Here is a 19,436-nt window from a genome sequence, read left to right as displayed (position 1 = left end):
TTTTGCCGGTAAGCTTCGGGCACTAATTCATAAGCCCTCAAGACAGTAGCCTTCACAACATCATAATCAAGGCTCTGTTCCAAACCAAGAGCTGAACAAACCTCTTGAGCTTTCCCCACGAGTTTACACTGAAGCGACCAAAGGTGCCTGGGCCAATTCAGAGTGGTCGCGATGCGCTCAAAGATGGGGAAATAGGCATCTACTTCATTCTCCCTAAATATGGGCACGAGTCCAATATGGCGACTCACATCGAAGCCAATGTTCTCCCTCTCAGGGGATCGAGTTAGAACCAGCGGAGACGGAGTACAAGGACGCACGTTCTCGTCCGGCGAGCCTACACCGGCATGAGCGGTGGAGGGACGAGCTTGCCTTTCGTGGTGGAGGAACAGGCTGTGGCTGGCCTATCCTCGCCCTTTGTACGGCAGCGTCCTGCTCTGCTTCCATCTCCAAAGCCCTAATTCGTAGGAGTTGGGCCTGGCAGTCCTGCCTCTTAATCTCCAGTTCGAGTTCCCTAAGCTAAATTGTAAGGAGGATGTCCTCCTTAGGCGAGCCGGGATCCCTGGGATCCATGCGAGGCCGAGACCCCGGGCCTCCGGCTTCCGCCGTCGTAGGCGACCGGGCTGGGCAAGGTGCAACACCCGAGAGATCACCAGGCTCTGGCAGGATTCCCTGCATGACTAACTCGTCCTACAGGACCTACTTAATCTCCCACTTTGAGGCACCGACAGGGATCACCACATTAAAGAATCCCGCAATGGCTACCAGGTCTGACTTCCTGCAAGCGTCGAATTGCTCCAGTGTGGGGTTCAAAGTAAACTCAAGTAGGTCGAACGTAGCCATACCAATCCCGATTACACCGATCCCCACCACAGGTAATCCGACAAGCAAAGCCGAAAAAGACACAGGGACTGAATGACACAGACAACACAGAGGGACGACGCAAAAAGTTACACTTAATAGTGAAATCCCAGACAATGGGATCCCGGACGAGCCCCCAATTTCTGTTACGAACCCCAGTCTAGGGTTGGGGCGTAACAGAGTGGAAGGGAAAGGGGAATGGGAATAAGGGAAAAACAGGGTGTGTTGCACAAGGGAACACACATGGACAAAGGGGTATATTTTTATATTTTTTCCTTATTTTATTTACACGCGACAGACACAGAACAACAAACCTGGTGCAAGAGCTTCAGGAGTGATTATGGCCAAAACAATAAACAAAACCCCGACTACCGAACGAAACCCAAATCTAACTGAACTAGTAAAAACCAAAGAACACAGTAACGACAAGTCCTACACCTTACTCCCTAACCAAATCACAGTGTACACAGAGTCTTTCAAACAAGACGGCAATCACTCCCTATGCACCAGACACACATACAGCACATACACAGAGCAAAGCGTCAGAGTCCGAGGGGCGTGCGAAGTTGTAAACAAAAACCGGGCGAAAAATCGAAAACCAGAAAGCAAACAAAACCAGGGCAGAAGTACAGAGAAAGGGCAAAGCGAGAAATCGTAAACCGAGAAACCAAAACCGTCATACACAATAATCAATCAATCAAACAATAAGCAAACCAAAGACAATCCAAAAATATGAGCAGAGCTCCCGAAGAATCTTGCTGTCCGGCTTTTCACTCCGGGAACAGGAAGTGAGCAGGCGGTCCGATGTCTCGTGGGCGGCGTCCTGGTCGAGGGGGCGGAGCGAACAACAGCGGGGCGTAACAGCTGGCTCAGATAACACCTTAGTCTGGGGCGGGTAACACAGGCAGCACAGGGCACTAGACTGCAGAAGACTCAGTACAGGATTTTATATAAACTCCTCCACAGCAAATAGTTCTGGAGGAGGTGAACAATAGTCAGGCTCAGGCATGGGCGTGTGGGGAGCTGGGGGTGTCTGTTCAGCAGCTCCTTTTGCTTGAACTATTTACAGTGTGTCCATCTAAAAGTACAGAGTGCGCCTTTAATGTATGTGTCAAAGGCTTTCAGCACCTGCCCCTCAAAACGCCTCTGCACGGTACCAGTCACACCGTCAATGAGTGGCAACTGTATGCGATGCTATCTGCCTTTTCCCAGTCTATAAGGTGGTCGCTTCAGGCCACGTCTTCAACATGACAGCAGAGACACAGGGTAATTTGAAGCGCTTTGAGACAATGCAATCTTGTGAAGATGCTCTATATAAATAAAACTAAAATTTAATTGAAATGTCTGTGTGTCAGAACGACTTAAGACACATGTGCACCTGGGCCTTAAACGTAGAGCGAGGGCAGTGTGTCTGTGTGACTTGGGCCTTGGCAGTAGGGAAAAGATGTGTTTGTGTCTCACAAGATGGTTAAACTGCTCGAAAGCTCATGACATACACAATAAGGAGGTATGACCATGGTGAACATTCTACAGATACGTGTATGTTCTTTAACTCTGCATCGTTCCCTCCTATAATGGACACAGTTCTCACCTCAAACATCTTGCTACAGTGAGTAAGTAATGTTTACACCTGCAGTTATCATCTAATTTAGTTACTATCAAACACTGCTGTAATGTTTACCAAAAACACTGAAATAAAGAGCGTTTACTCAAGGGAGCAGCCTGTTGACTGAGTGGTTAATTAACACTATTGGGGAAAGCTAAGGCTGCATTGGTCATAGGCTACGAAGTATCTGTTGGATGATGAGGGTATATTAGAGAGCCTTCTCTACTGCCCAGTCAGTCTGCTGCAGGACTTCACACAGAGGTATGGCTCACAAGGTCTTACTCTTGTATTCCTATCAGCTGCTGTACAAAAATGTTGTATCTGTTGAGTCTTATCTTGTTGGAGTTTAAATTAGAAAATTTATAGATAATACAAATATACAGGATACAGTATACAGTACTGTGCAAAAGTCTTAGCCAGTCAATGAAAATGTTTCTAGCTGTTTATCGATGTATTAAGTGCACATTTTCTCAGAGAAAAAAAAATCTATAATTTAACTTTGGAATATATGGAAATGAACAATAACAGAACTTCTTATTTTCTCCAAAAAAGTTACAGATATCTTGCTGGATGACTGGAAGAACACGGCTTTGGTGCCCAAACCTCTCCTTAACGGCACCTCAACCATTCCATGTATTTGTTAAATTTCACCAATAGCTCAGTTAATTAACTTAATCAGTTAAATAATTTGATGAAGTCCTGATTAGCCAAACATAGTACTAGGGTGACTTTTCTCTTAAAGGTTAAGCTAACGCACTTTGAGAGACGTAACATAGTTTCACGCCAAAGTGCCAGACCTGTAGCCAGAAATAAATTTCTTGGGGTGTCCAGAGCCCGACTGATAGGTCCCTCTCTGTAGATTTTGCAGACTGGTGGGGGGGTCCACTTCGGTTGATTTCCACAGGGGTTCAATATATCTGCCTACATGCTTGATAAATAATGAAAAATCTCAGGGGGAGGGGCAGCTCAAACCGGTTATTTTACTATGTGTCTATATGCCTGCATTGCTGGCCCCGATTAACCACGTGGGCATTTCAGGACATGGCAGCGGGCACCATGTTCTCGGGGGGCACCAAGCAGGACACCCCCTCGTAATCCCCCCGCTCCCATTCACCAATGTCCTTTAGCAAGTTCATGTGAATTAACGTCTATTATATTTGATATGATTGTTCGGGGGCGGCACGGTGAAGCAGGGTTAGCTGTTTCCTCTGGGATCTGAGTCTCTCAGAGACGTTTGCATGTTCTCCCCGTGTCGCCGTGGGTTTTCTCTGGGTTTTACAGTTTGCTCCCACAGTCCAAAACCATTCTAAGGTAAAATTAAGTTACCCAGTTGTGTGTGTGTGTGTGTGTGGGTTTGCATAGATCACATTTGAGGACCAAATTGTCCCCAAAGTGTAGTAAAACCTGAAATTTCCTACTTTTGGGGACATCTTTTGAGGTCCCCATTTGGATATCCTCAGTTTTATAAAAATCTGTGAATGCAATCAAAAAAGTAAAAATGCCAAAAGTCTTGTATTTGGGTTGGTTACTTATGGTTAAGGTTAGGGATGGGTAGAGGTTAAGGGTGTCGTGTTTGTGATTAGGGTTTTTCCCATAGAAATGAATGGACGGTCCCCATTTAGATAGGAAGACCAACTTGTGTGTGTGTTAATGTGTGTGTGTGTGTGTGTGTGTGTGTGTGCCCTGCGATGGATTGGTGCCCCGTCCTATGTTATTCCCTGCCTTGCGCCAGTACTTTCTGGGATAGGCTCAGACCCCCATGACCCTGCACAGGACAAGCAGGTATAGAAAATGGATGGAAGTTTATTGTTCTTTGACACCCACTGAAAAGCCTGTATAGCATTATCCCTGTGTTACATGCATTCTGTGAGCCACCAATCAGCTCCGTTTTTTTCTGACGTGACGTCATGTCTGCTGTTGCTCAGGGGCACTTAATACCTTTAATCCAGCCCTCCTGCAAAGTGACGATCATATAACCAGAATTTTCTTTCACTGCCTAAGATTTTTGCACAGTGCTGTATGCATGTACCGACAGAAATTGAGGGTATTTAAGAAAAACAAATATTCAAAACTCCTAATCTGACTAAAATTTAGAAAGACTTAAAACCTGATACCCCTGTGTATTGCGGCACATTATCATAACATTATGTGACAGATATGATCAGTTTCAAGTACATGAAGTTTCCGGTGGTTGATTTCGGACAAAAAAAAAAATGTTTTCCTGCAAAATTAGACACACAAGAATATGTTTATGTGTATATATGTAATGAGAGATGTGGACATTGCAAATGATTAGTTATAATAGTACGTCTGAGAAAAAATGAAAAAAAAGATACGTTGTATAGGTGTATAAAAATCTACATACATAAAAAAGTTCATTTTAAATGCACGACTGATGTGGATGTGCAGGTTAAAATCTCTCTCTTTTCCCCATGCAGGTTGCAAAGGTTGATTTTTTATCCTTTGGAACACAAAACGATGAAAACTAACCAATCTGAGACTGAAAGTGTACACTACTGCTTCGAATCCTCAAACACTTCCTGCCTAAAGCTTGTTTATCCAATCACAATACGGGCCTCTTTGTATGTTCTGTTAGGGGCCACCATACTCCTCACTGTGCTGGGAAATCTCCTCGTCATTGTTACTATATCCCACTCCAAACAGTTGCACACTCCCACTAATTACCTCATCCTCTCCCTGGCTGTGAGCGACTTCCTCCTAGGGGCAGTGGTCATGCCGCCTAGCTTGATACGCTCCCTGGAAACCTGCTGGTATTTGGGTGACTGGTTCTGTAAGATCCACACCAGTGTAGAAACTTCACTCACTGCAGCATCCATTTTTATGCTTTATTTGATTTCTGTTGAGCGATACGTTGCTGTTTCTCGGCCTCTGCTGTACCACACTTTGATCACAACTCATGTTGCAAAGTGCATGATCCTGATCTGCTGGGTTCTTTCTACCCTCATCGGCTTTGGGATGGAGCTAAACAGCTTGACAATTCAGGATGTTTACCTCACACAATTAAACTGTGAGGGAAGGTGTGCTGTGTTATTAGACAAGCTGTCAAGCATATTATCTTCTCTTTTTGTTTTCTTTATCCCAGGGTTATTTATGCTTGGCCTCTACCTGAAAATCCTAGTTATTGCACATAAACAAGCCCGTTCTCTTCAGGTCACAATTCTTACTGTTGAGAACCGGGAAAAGTCTAGAATCATTCTGTCTAAGATGGAGCAAAAATCCACCAGGACACTGGGCATAGTTACTGGTGTGTACCTGTCCTGCTGGTCGCCCGGTTTTATATACACAATCATAGATCCAGTCACTGGTTTATCCACACAGTACTTGTATGACATTCTTGTTTGGATTTTCTATTTGAATTCAGTAATGAATCCTATTATTTATTCATTCTTCTTTAAATGGTTTAGGGAGTCACTGAGAAAAGCTTTTAGGAAAATATTTAACAAATTTGATTAATTTTATTATTGAGGATCCAGGTGAAATACTGGTCAATCTATAGTGTGACTGAAGTTTCTGTCATTTTCTCTCATTTCCCACATTGATGTTACTGCACCTCTGATACTGACTCCTGTATCTGGTAATGATCTATACTGGCTATCTGCCTTTAACGTCGGGGTATAGCACAGATGGAGAAGTTTATATTAGTTATTGTTTATTGGAAACTAAACACAACAAAATAAATGATATATAATATATTCTTTAGAGTGGCTCTGATTCAAACTGATTTTCACCATTTTTCTCTCGTTCACTTTAGATTTTCAAAAATACCAATAATAAAATGTGAAAGCAAAACCGTGTTGGTGAGATTTAAATTCAGTATTTTTATATTATACATCAAAATACACAAAATGTTCAACTGGTACATCATTACAGATTAATGATGATGACATTAAAAGTCAGATAAAAAAAAAAATCCAGAAGATAAGAGAAGATGGGAAATAAAATCTTATTTGCTTGCAAACTACATTATATATATATAATTTATATAGCAGTGTTTATTTTGCACATTGGCTCCTGATTCAAACTGATTTTCCCCATTTTTCTCTCCTGTATAATTTGGATCTTCATAACTGTCAGTAAGAAAATGTGAGTGCAAAATGATGATTGAAGGGGTGACATTTAAATTTTTCATATTTTGCATCATAATAGTTGCACCAAAGCACCCAAACATTTGACAGGTACATCCCTTCAGACTGAAATAATGACATTATAAATCAGAGTAAAATAGCAGGAAGTTAGCAGATGACAGGAAACAAAAACTCATTGGTGCTAACAGGATAAAAATCTGTGAGGGACCAAGGCCAGCTGGCTGCTTATGTACTGATGCTTGTACCTGCAGAGCAGAGCAAGCAGCCTTGTTTGAAAGCTGCAGTAAAAACAGGAGGACAGAGTGGTGAACCCTTACACTGACAGACTGTTACAGACACTACAAACTGTACAAGGACCTGACCAATCAGAGTTTAGGAAACGGAGACACTGGGCATAATAAAGCCAGTTTAGATCAGGTGGGTATTAGTACTGGTACCACCATTCAGCACAAGCACCAACCCGTGATGACTTACCTATATCCTTAGGATGTCCAGGACAAAACTAAAAGAGGGGTTTGGAAGAACTCCAAGAAGAGGTAGAACCAAGTACAGAATGTATGGTGCAGGAGAGTTTGACAGGTATTGTTATACCCAAAGAAATGTTCCCCTAGGAGCACCTGGAATAGCCCTCATATCAGCCCTGTAGGCCAGAAGCGACTGCAGCCATATACCAACCTATCCATCATTCCCTGAAGTTTTCTACTTTAGACCAAGTGTGGCCTTTCTAGACACAGACAAGAAGGACAGACCCAAGACCTGACTAATACCCACATTAAGAGATGCACACGTACTCAGACAAAATGCTGACCAGATGCTGCAACAGACAACTGACTGTGTAGAGTTGACCATATTCCACACATATACTTTGTCTGGATGTCCTGGATGACGTCACACTTATGTTTAATCAATATCTCTTAAACTGTTGTATATATTACTTAGGCAGACATACTGAGCGTAAGTAAATTCTGTGATGTCCAGAAATAAACTGCCGTAAGCTGGTGTTGGAGAAAACTGTTGTTCTCCTTACTGATTTACAGATTTACATAGCCACTCAGCCTGTGCATCTTATGTTGCTGGTTCACATAACACCTCAGTCTGGGGCGGGTAACACAGGCAGCACAGGGCCACTAAGCCTGTGCATCTTTGCTGCTGGTTCAGATAACACCTCGGTTTGGGGCGGGTAAGACAGGCAGCAGGGGGCAATTCAGCCTGAGCATCTTATATTGTTGGTTCTCATAACATTTCAGACTGATGCGGGTAACACAGGCAGCACAGGGCCACTCAGCCTGTGCATCTAATGTTGCTGGGTCAGATAACCCCTCAGTCTGGGGTGGGTAACACAGGCAGCACAGGGCCACTCAGCATGTGCATCTTTGCTGCTGGTTCAGATAACCCCTCAGTCTGGGGTGGGTAACACAGGCAGCACAGGGCCACTCAGCCTGTGCATCTTATTCTGCTGGTTCAGATAACACCTTAATCTGGGCCGGGTAACACAGGCAGCACAGGGCACTAGACTGTAGAAAACCCAGAACAGGATTTTACAGTATATAAACTCCTCCAAAGCAAATAGTTCTGGAGGAGGTGAACAATAGCCAGGCTCAGGCATGGAGGTGGGGGGAGCTGGGGGTGTCTGGGCACCAGCTCCTTATGCCTAAGCTCTTTACAGTGTGTCCATCTACAGGTACAAAGTGGCCCCAAAGGCTTTCAGCACCTGCCCCTCAAAACCTCTCAGTCACACCATCAATGAGTGGCAACTGTATGCGATACCATCTGCCTTTTCCCAGTCTATAAGGTGGTGGCTTCAGGCGACGTCTTCAACATGACAGCAGAGATAGAGTATAGAGACAGATTATTCCCAATAGGACGCTTCCTCACTTTAGTACTGTGATCGCACAGCCTGCAGGGCGCCCCTGACACCAACCGGTACCAACAGGGCTGAGAGCTGAGATACAAAAGTCAGCCGCGAGTAATATGAGCATGAACTGCTAACCTTTTACTGGTACTTTGTGGCCCAGTGTGTAAGTCACTATTATCCCCAGTGGTCAGAACCCCATCAGCGTCAGTTAAATGACGTGAAGTTTCCTGTGACTACAGAGCATTAATCATCATGTGGTCACCTGAACAGGCCAAAGCTATGGGAGATGGCTGGTCATAAATACAGTGTGTATAGATGTGGATAACGCTCACTGGGGGGTCTGGGTGGGGGTAATTTAAAGCGCTTTGAGACAATGCAATCTTGTGAAGATGCTCTATATAAATAAAACTAAAATTGAACTGAAATGTCTGTGTGTCAGAACGACTTAAGACACATGTGCACCTGGGCCTTGAACGTAGAGGGAGGGCAGTGTGTCTGTGTGACTTGGGCCTTGGCAGTAGGGAAAAGACGTGTTTGTGTCTCACAAGATTGTTAAAGTGCCGGAAGCTCATGACATACACAATAAGGAGGTATGACCATGGTGAACATTCTACAGATACGTGTATGTTACATTACTCGATCTGCATCGTTTCCTTCTATAATGGACACAGTTCTCACCTCAAACATCTTGCTACAGTGAGTAAGTAATGTTTACACCTGCAGTTATTATCTCATTTAGTTACTATCAAACACTGCTGTAATGTTTACCAAAAACACTGAAATAAAAAGCGTTTACTCAAGGGAGCAGCCTGTTGACTGAGTGGTTAATTAACACTATTGGGGAAAGCTAAGGCTGCATTGGTCATAGGCTACGAAGTATCTGTTGGATGATTAGGGTATATTAGAGAGCCTTCTCTACTGCCCAGTCAGTCTGCTGCAGGACTTCACACAGAGGTATGGTTCACAAGGTCTTACTCTTGTATTCCTATCAGCTGCTGTACTAAAATGTTGTATCTGTTGAGTCCTATCTTGCTGCAGTTTAAATTAGAAAATTTATAGATAATACATATTTACAGGATACAGTATATAGTACTGTGCAAAAGTCATAGCAAGTCAAAGAAAATGTTTCAATCTGTTTATCGACGTAGTAAGTGCACATTTTCTCAGAGAAAAAATATATACAGTAATTTAACATTGGAATGAATGTAATTGAACAATAACAATAAAAAGTAACAGAATTTCTTATTTTCCCCAAAAAAGTTACAGATATCTTGCTGGATGACTGGAAGAACACGCTTTGGTGCCCAAACCTCTCCTTAAGGGCACCTCAACCATTCCATGTATTTGTTAAATTTCACCACCAGCTCAGTTAATTAACTTAATGAGTTAATTAATTTGATGAAGTCTTGATTAGCCAAACATAGTACTAGGGTGACTTTTCTCTTAAAGGTTAAGCTAACGCACTTTGAGAGACATAACATAGTTTCACACCAACGTGCCAGACCTGTAGCCAGAAATAAATTTCTTGGGGTTGTATGGCATATTATGCTGTTAATAGCCCTACTGATAGGTCCCTCTCTGTAGATTTTACAGACTGGTGGGGGGGTCCACTTATATTTGATATGACTGTTCGGGGGCGGCACGGTGAAGCAGGGTTAGCTGTTTCCTCTGGGATCTGAGTCTCTCAGAGACGTTTGTATGTTCTCCCCGTGGCGCCGTAGGGTTTCCTCTGGGCTTTCCAGTTTGCTCCCACAGTCCAAAACCATGCTAAGGTAAAATGAAGCTGGGATAGACTCAGGCCCCCATGATCCTGCACAGGACAAGCAGGTATAGAAAATGGATGGAAGTTTATTGTTCTTTGACACCCACTGAAAAGCCTGTGTAGCATTATCCCTGTGTTACATGCATTCTGTGAGCCACCAATCAGCTCCGTTTCTTTCTGACGTGACGTCATGTCTGCTGTTGCTCAGGGGCACTTAATGCTCTTAATCCAGCCCTCCTGCAAAGTGACGATCATATAACCATAATTTTCTTTCACTGCCTAAGATTTTTGCACAGCGCTGTATGTATGTACACAAAGAAATTGAGGGTACATGAAAAAAAACTGCTGATCTGACTAAAGTTTAGAATAAGTTTAGAAATAGATAGAACTGTTAGATATTGATCCACCGGTGTATTGTAATACAATTTTGTGTTAAATTTGTGTGATATAATTGGTATAATCAATATTAAATAGTCTCAGATGGTTTTGGCACTGCAAAATTAATTTAATAATTTTGATTTAAAAAGTACATACATTTTCCTTCAAAACATGTTTTTATGTTATAGGAAATGTTGCCATTACAAATGATTGGTTACCACAGTACTTCTGAGGGAAAAAAACCAAGAAGAATGCATTGTATCTGTATAGAAAACTACATACATGAAAAGTTCATTTTAAATGCACTATGATGTTGATGTGCAGGTTAAAATCTCATTCTGTTTATACTCTGCAGGTTTCAGAACTTTTTATTGACACTGGAGCATCAAAAGACCATTCTAAGATGGAAAATGTACACTATTGCTTTGAATTCTCAAACACCTCCTGCCTAAAGCTTGTCTATCCAACCATAATACGAGCCTCTTTGTATGTTCTATTAGGGGCCACCATACTCCTCACTGTGCTGGGAAATCTCCTCATCATTGTTACTATATCCCACTGCAAACAGCTGCACACTCCCACCAATTACCTCATCCTCTCCTTGGCTGTGAGCGACTTCCTCCTGGGGGCAGTGGTCATGCCGCCTAGCTTGATACGCTCCCTGGAAACCTGCTGGTATTTGGGTGACTGGTTCTGTAAGATCCATTCCAGTATAGATTTTTCACTTAGTGCAGCATCAATTTTTATGCTTTATTTGATTTCTGTTGATCGATACGTTGCTGTTTCTCGGCCTCTGCTGTACCACGCTTTGATCACAGCTCGTGTTGCAAAGTACATGATCCTGAGCTGCTGGGTTCTTTCTGCCCTCATTGGCTTTGTCATAGAGCTGAATAGCTTAACATTGCAGGATGTTTATCTCACAGAATTTAACTGTGAGGGAAGCTGTGCTATGTTACAAGACAAGGTGTCAGGCATATTATTTTCCCTTTTTGTTTTCTTCATTCCAGGGTTATTTATGCTTGGCCTCTACCTGAAAATCCTAGTTATTGCACATAAACAAGCCCGTTCTCTGCAAATAACAATTCTAACTCACAGGAACCGTGAAAAGACCACAATCATTCTGTCTAAAATGGAGCAAAAATCCACCAGGACACTGGGCATAGTTACTGGTGTCTACCTGTCCTGCTGGTCGCCTGCTATCATCTATTTATTAATAGATCCAGTCATTAATTTATCCACGCTGTACTTGTATGACATTGTTCAGTGGATTGGTTATTTAAATTCAGTAATGAATCCTATTATTTATTCATTCTTATTTAAATGGTTTAGGGAGTCACTGAGAAAAGCTTTTAGTAAAATATTAAACAGTTGCGATTAATTTTATTATTGAGGATCCAGGTGAAATACTGGTCAATCTATAGTGTGACTGAGGTTTCTGTCCTTTATGTTTCTCGTTTCCCACATCGATGTTTCCGCACCTCTAATACCGACTCCTGAATCTGGTAATGATCTATACTGGCTATCTGCCTTTAACGTTGGGGCACAGATGGAGTGGTTTATAATAATTACTGTTTATTGCCAATGAAACAATGCTATATAAATTATATATAATATATTCTGTACATTGGCTTCCGATTCAAACTGATTTTCACCATTTACCCCTCCTGTTTACTTTGGATCTTCATAATTATCAGTAAGAAAATATTAGTGCAAAATGGTGATTGAATGGTGACCCTTTCAGTTCCATTCTCATAATTTACATCAAAATACTGACAGACACTGACAGACTGCTACAGACACTACAAGCTGTACAGCCGAACCCTGAATCAGGAACAGCGATCTTTATATGCAAAGCATTACAAGATGGCCTGATACATGTAATCTGGATTAAACAACCTTTTCAAATTGTAAATGGTTCAATAAACTGGTTCAACAAAATGAGGCTGCTATTCAATGTTTAACATTATACAGCATAACAGCTTTAGAGGCTGTATCTGGGTTATCTAGGCCACAGAAATCTACACCATCATAGCCTTTCATCTATGATTCCCTTCCCAGTGCAAGTTTAGGGTTGTGTGTAAACATATACAATGTTAATAGCACCACCTACTGACACAAAGTATGGTTGCAATAGAAGCACAGAAGATTAAATAAACTTAACATGACTGTCAGAAATGTGTTGAATTTTCTAGTGATGGCCAAATGAAGTGTCATTAATCAATTGCTGTATTTTTGGACTCCACTAGACGGTCGTCTCTGATCAAAAAAGGTCGCAAAGCAAACCATCTACTGCGGTCAAAAATACAGCAAAGGGCTCAGGAAGCTGCGTTTAGCATCACTAGAATTTTCACTTCAGATTTTAGGGCACTCTACAGTTATAAACACTTCTCACATGGGGGTTCTACACAGTTTCAATTAGATATTGAAGCAAGAAGTTGTGTGACATTTCAGCTTTATTGAGAATTGGTTGTTTAACACTCATCTCTCAGCTCAAGCCTACTCTCTGACCAACATGCAAAATACTGAATGAAGACAATCACTGATATACAGCGTGTTGGAGGGCAGGGGGTTTGAAGCCTTAATTTTACGGGAAAAATCAGCATTTTCTGGATTACCTTCCTCGGGTTTGTGACCTTTCACTGCATTGTCTTGTCAGATACTGGACTTGTCACCTTCCATCTGACACATATTAGTTTCTTAAATAATTACCAGTTAAGTGGTTTTGGTATATTTTGCTCATTAGACTTTGTTTGGTTGCACATCCTGACCCAGACTCGGATTCTGTTCATGCTCCCCTGTGAAACACTGCCTGTTATTCTGAAGCTATACTGGCTGTAAGCTGAATACTCTTTTCACTGATTTTAAAAACATCCATTTATTCATGCATCTATTATCCATAACCAGGCCCTACTAGACAATGAAACTGAAACACCTGGTTTTAAACCACAATAACTTATTATGGGATAGGGCCTCCTTTTGTGGCCAATAAAGCATCATTTCATCTTGGGAATGACAGATACAAGTCCTGCATAGTGGCCAGAGGGATTTTGAGCCGTTCCTCTTGCAGAACAGTGGCCGGGTCACTATGTGATGCTGGCGGAGGAAAACGTTTCTTGACTCGCTCCTCCAAAACACCCCAAAGTGGCTCAATAATACTCAGATCCGTTGACTGTGTCGGCAATGGAAGATGTTCAGCTTCACTTTCATGTTCATAAAACCGCTCTGTCACCAGCCTTGCAGTGTCTTGGAGCATTAAAATGCCAACACATGGCACCACCTTCAGGGTACCATTGGGGGAATATGGTCACAGGAATATGTGTATATGTTATGTCGGCAGAAGGGGAACAGCGAAACCCTGGGGGCGTTTGCAGCAGAACGGAAGGGCTATGCGTACTTTCGCAGCGCCGTGCAAATGGAGCTGGCTTTCCATGACTGACGAGGCAGCAGCAGGACTGTGCCAGTGCGTACTGCCGGGGGCGTGTTGAAAGGCTTGGAGATGGGACAGTGTATAGAGTTCAGGCAGAAAATGGGGACAGAACCCTTCATGCGCTGCATGGTAATCTCCTGCTCCTAGTCAATGCTTTGCCACTTGAGGAAGAGCAGACTTGACATGCATGGAGGAAGCCCCAAAGAACGCAACACAGCCAGATCTGTGGCATGGGTGCGGACAGGCAGGGTTCTGCTGAATCAGCAACAGAAGAAGATTTGTCATATTGCCACCACCCTCTGCCTGTATTTGAGTGGAGACGACTCAGATATAAGGCACCAGAACCTGAGCCTCCCAGTAGCCTCAGAGTTTCAGCCCCCAAGAAACTGTCATAAAATCAAGCAGAGGGCAACCAACAAAGGAATTCATAGTACAGGTACCACCAGAGTCACCTCAAGCACCAACCCATGATGACTTTCCTGTATCCTGAGGATGTCCAGGACAAATCTGACTAAAATTGTACTGGGGATGAGAGGGGTTTGGAAGAACCCCAAGAAGAGGTAGAACCAAGTACAGAATTGTATGATGCAGAAGAGTTTGACAGGTATTGTTGGTCTTTCAGATTCGGACTGGTATCTTAAAGATGGCGCCGTTGTGTGGCTTTCGCCGTCTGCCTCTCCTGTTTTACTTAAGTGCTGTGCTGTTTTTGTTACTCTCACCAGAGAAAGTATCATCACTACTGCAGTACGATCGCTCCCTCCTGCATATACACAACAGCATTGAGAACCTGTCAATTTGTGATTCTTACGGACAATCCAGGACTACGCCACCTTTCCTGACCTCCATACTGACCTCCCTCAGATTCCTCCCTGTGAATCGCCCTGCAACAGCCGTCGGATAAGACACGGTGAGCGAAGCGGTTTCCTCGCTCCGTTCACACATGCTGCTCATAATTCTCCATCATTTGGAATTTTATGTGAAAGGAGCAGCTATTTCATACGTGCTGGGAGCTCTTACCAGTGACTCCAACCCGCTGATCCAAGCGCAGAGTCACCGCTTCCTCATCGTCAGCCCGCTCTGATCCCCAGGCGAGGCTGTATCCTGGAAAACCTTCACACCATCAATGAGTGGCAACTGCATGCGATGGCCGTCTGCCTTTTCCCGGTCTATAAGGTGGTGGCTTCAGGCGACGTCTTCAACATGACAGCAGAGACACAGGGTAATTTGAAGCGCTTTGAGACAATGCAATCTTGTGAAGATGCTCTATATAAATAAAACTAAAATTGAATTGAAATGTCTGTGTGTCAGAACGACTTAAGACACATGTGCACCTGGGCCTTGAATGTAGAGGGAGGGCAGTGTGTCTGTGTGACTTGGGCCTTGGCAGTAGGGAAAAGACGTGTTTGTGCCTCACAAGATTGTTAAACTGCTCGAAAGCTCATGACATACACAATAAGGAGGTATGACCATGGTGAACATTCTACAGATACATGTATGTTCTTTAACTCTGCATCGTTCCCTCTTATAATGGACACAGTTCTCACCTCAAACATCTTGCTACAGTGAGTAAGTAATGTTTACACCTGCAGTTATCGTCTAATTTAGTTACTATCAAACACTGCTGTAATGTTTACCAAAAACACTGAAATAAAGAGCATTTACTCAAGGGAGCAGCCTGTTGACTGAGTGGTTAATTAACACTATTGGGGAAAGCTAAGGCTGCATTGGTCATAGGCTACGAAGTATCTGTTGGATGATTAGGGTATATTAGAGAGCCTTCTCTACTGCCCAGTCAGTCTGCTGCAGGACTTCACACAGAGGTATGGTTCATAAGGTCTTACTCTTGTATTCCTATCAGCTGCTGTACTAAAATGTTGTATCTTTTGAGTCTTATCTTGTTGGAGTTTAAATTAGAAAATTTATAGATAATACAAATATACAGGATACAGTATACAGTACTGTGCAAAAGTCTTAGCCAGTCAATGAAAATGTTTCTAGCTGTTTATCGATGTATTAAGTGCACATTTTCTCAGAGAAAAAAAAATCTATAATTTAACTTTGGAATATATGGAAATGAACAATAACAGAACTTCTTATTTTCTCCAAAAAAGTTACAGATATCTTGCTGGATGACTGGAAGAACACGGCTTTGGTGCCCAAACCATCTCCTTAAGGGCACCTCAGCCATTCCATGTATTTGTTAAATTTCACCACCAGCTCAGTTAATTAACTTAATCAGTTAAATAATTTGATGAAGTCTTGATTAGCCAAACATAGTACTAGGGTGACTTTTCTCTTAAATGTTAAGCTAACGCACTTTGAGAGACGTAACATAGTTTCACACCAAAGTGTCAGACCTGTAGCCAGAAATAAATTTCTTGGGGTGTCCAGCAGCCCGACTGATAGGTCCCTCTCTGTAGATTTTACAGACTGGTGGGGGGGGTCCACTTTGGTTGATTTCCACAGGGGTTCAATATATCTGCCTACATGCTTGATAAATAATGAAAAATCTCAGGGGGAGGGGCAGCTCAAACCGGTTATTTTACTATGTGTCTATATGCCTGCATTGCTGGCCCTGATTAACCACGTGGGCATTTCAGCACATGGCAGCGGGCACCATGTTCTCGGGGGGCACCAAGCAGGACACCCCCTCGTAATCCCCCCCGCTCCCATTCACCAATGTCCTTTAGCAAGTTCATGTGAATTAACGTCTATTATATTTGATATGATTGTTCGGGGGCGGCTCGGTGAAGCAGGGTTAGCTGTTTCCTCTGGGATCTGAGTCTCTCAGAGACGTTTGCATGGTCTCCCCGTGGCGCCGTGGGCTTTCCTCTGGGCTTTCCAGTTTGCTCCCACAGTCCAAAACCATGCTAAGGTAAAATGAAGTTACCCAGTTGTGTGTGTGTGTGTGTGTGTGTGGGTTTGCATAGATCACATTTGAGGACCAAATTGTCCCCAAAGTGTAGTAAAACCTGAAATTTCCTACTTTTGGGGACATCTTTTGAGGTCCCCATTTGGATATCCTCAGTTTTATAAAAATCTGTGAATGCAATCAAAAAAGTAAAAATGCCAAAAGTCTTGTATTTGGGTTGGTTACTTATGGTTAACGTTAGGAATGGGTAGAGGTTAAGGGTGTTGTGTTTGTGATTAGGGTTTTTCCCATAGAAATGAATGGACAGTCCCCATTTAGATAGGAAGACCAACTTGTGTGTGTGTTAATGTGTGCGTGCTTGTGTGTGTGTGTGTGTGTGTGTGTGTGCCCTGCGATGGACTGGTGCCCCGTCCTATGTTATTCCCTGCCTTGCGCCAGTAGTTTCTGGGATAGGCTCAGACCCCCATGATCCTGCACAGGACAAGCAGGTATAGAAAATGGATGGAAGTTTATTGTTCTTTGACACCCACTGAAAAGCTTGTGTAGCATTATCCCTGTATTACATGCATTCCGTGAGCAACCAATCAGCTCCGTTTCTTTCTGACGTGACGTCATGTCTGCTGTTGCTCAGGGGCATTTAATACTTTTAATCCAGCCCTCCTGCAAAGTGACTATCATGTAACCATAATTTTCTTTCACTGCCTAAGATTTTTGCACAGTGCTGTATGCATGTACACACAGAAATTGAGGGTATTTAAGAAAAACAAATATTCAAAACTCCTAATCTGACTAAAATTTAGAAAGATTTAAAGCTTGATACCCCTGTGTATTGCGGCACATTATCATAACATTATGCTGTGTTAAGACTGATGTAATATGACAGATATGATCAGTTTCAAGTGCATGAAGTCTCCGCTGGTTTTGGTATTTAGTGAATGATTTCGGGCAAAAAAAAAATGTTTTCCTTCAAAATAAGACACACAAGAATACGTTTATTTGTATATATGTAATGAGAGATGTTGACATTGCAAATGATTAGTTATCATAGTATGTCTGAGAAAAAATGAAAAAAAGATGTGTTGTATAGGTGTATAAAAATCTACATGCATAAAAAAGTTCATTTTAAATGCACGACTGATGTGGATGTGCAGGTTAAAATCTCTCTCTTTTCCCCAAGCAGGTTGCAAAGGTTGATACTTTATCCTTTGGAACACAAAACGATGAAAACTAACCAATCTGAGACTGAAAGTGTACACTACTGCTTCGAATCCTCAAACACTTCCTGCCTAAAGCTTGTCTATCCAACCACAATACGAGCCTCTTTGTATGTTCTATTAGGGGCCACCATACTCCTCACTGTGCTGGGAAATCTCCTCGTCATTGTTACTATATCCCACTCCAAACAGCTGCACACTCCCACCAATTACCTCATCCTCTCCCTGGCTGTGAGCGACTTCCTCCTGGGGGCAGTGGTCATGCCGCCTAGCTTGATACGCTCCCTGGAAACCTGCTGGTATTTGGGTGACTGGTTCTGTAAGATCCACACCAGTGTAGAAACTTCACTCACTGCAGCATCCATTTTTATGCTTTATTTGATTTCTGTTGAGCGATACGTTGCTGTTTCTCGGCCTCTGCTGTACCACACTTTGATCACAACTCATGTTGCAAAGTGCATGATCCTGATCTGCTGGGTTCTTTCTACCCTCATCGGCTTTGGGATGGAGCTAAACAGCTTGACAATTCAGGATGTTTACCTCACACAATTAAACTGTGAGGGAAGGTGTACTGTGTTAGTAGACAAGCTGTCAAGCATATTATCTTCCCTTTTTGTTTTCTTCATCCCAGGGTTATTTATGCTTGGCCTCTACCTGAAAATCCTACTTATTGCACATAAACAAGCCCGTTCAATTCAGGTCACAATTCTTACTATCAGGAACCGTGAAAAAACTAGAATCTTTTTGTCTAAGATGGAGCAAAAATCCACCAGGACACTGGGCATAGTTACTGCTGTGTTCCTGTCCTGCTGGTCGCCCACTTTTATATGCATGTTAATAGATCCAGTCACTGATTCATCCACACAGTACTTGTATGACATTCTTGTTTGGATTTACTATTTGAATTCAGTAATGAATCCTATTATTTATTCATTCTTATTGAAATGGTTTAGGGAGTCACTGAGAAAAGCTTTTAGTAAAATATTTAACAATTTTGATTAATTTTATTAATGAGGATGCAGGTGAAATACTGGTCAATCTATAGTGTGACTGAAGTTTCTGTCATTTTCTCTCATTTCCCACATTGATGTTACTGCACCTGTGATACTGACTCCTGTATCTGGTAATTATCTATACTGGCTATCTGCCTTTAACGTCGGGGTATAGCACAGATGGAGAAGTTTATATTAGTTATTGTTTATTGGAAACTAAACACTACAAAATAAATGATATATAATATATTCTGTAGAGTGGCTCTGATTCAAACTGATTTTTACCATTATTCTCTCGTTCACTTTAGTTTTTCAAAAATGGCAATAATAAAATGTGAAAGCAAAACTGTGTTGGTGAGATTTAAA

The 19,436-nt window shown here is 42.4% G+C and overlaps 3 protein-coding genes across 3 annotated transcripts; all 3 read left to right on the top strand.

Annotated features, from left to right (window-relative positions):
* The first annotated feature begins 4,942 nt into the window (after positions 1 to 4,942).
* On the top strand, positions 4,943 to 5,938 carry LOC140581212 (trace amine-associated receptor 4-like). Its single transcript, XM_072703090.1, has one exon. It carries the CDS (start codon positions 4,943 to 4,945, stop codon positions 5,936 to 5,938), a length of 996 nt encoding a protein of 331 aa, XP_072559191.1.
* Positions 5,939 to 10,968: 5,030 nt separating this feature from the next.
* Positions 10,969 to 11,943, top strand: LOC140581211 (trace amine-associated receptor 1-like). The gene has a single exon (XM_072703089.1). The coding sequence runs from the start codon at positions 10,969 to 10,971 to the stop codon at positions 11,941 to 11,943; it is 975 nt and encodes a 324-aa protein (XP_072559190.1).
* A 6,141-nt stretch (positions 11,944 to 18,084) lies between these two features.
* LOC140581210 (trace amine-associated receptor 1-like) lies at positions 18,085 to 19,080 on the top strand. The gene has a single exon (XM_072703088.1). The coding sequence runs from the start codon at positions 18,085 to 18,087 to the stop codon at positions 19,078 to 19,080; it is 996 nt and encodes a 331-aa protein (XP_072559189.1).
* Positions 19,081 to 19,436: the final 356 nt, after the last annotated feature.

The sequence above is a fragment of the Paramormyrops kingsleyae genome, chromosome 19 (genome assembly GCF_048594095.1).
Source record: "Paramormyrops kingsleyae isolate MSU_618 chromosome 19, PKINGS_0.4, whole genome shotgun sequence".
Classification (NCBI taxonomy): Eukaryota; Metazoa; Chordata; class Actinopteri; order Osteoglossiformes; family Mormyridae; genus Paramormyrops; species Paramormyrops kingsleyae.
Note: the sequence above shows the minus strand (reverse complement) of the source record. Positions and strands in the feature narration are given on the sequence as shown.

What these genes read in the sequence shown, in the direction of transcription:
- LOC140581212 (XM_072703090.1), top strand. Translation starts at nt 4,943, where the DNA reads ATGAAAACTAACCAATCTGAGACTGAAAGTGTACACTACTGCTTCGAA.
- LOC140581211 (XM_072703089.1), top strand. Translation starts at nt 10,969, where the DNA reads ATGGAAAATGTACACTATTGCTTTGAATTCTCAAACACCTCCTGCCTA.
- LOC140581210 (XM_072703088.1), top strand. Translation starts at nt 18,085, where the DNA reads ATGAAAACTAACCAATCTGAGACTGAAAGTGTACACTACTGCTTCGAA.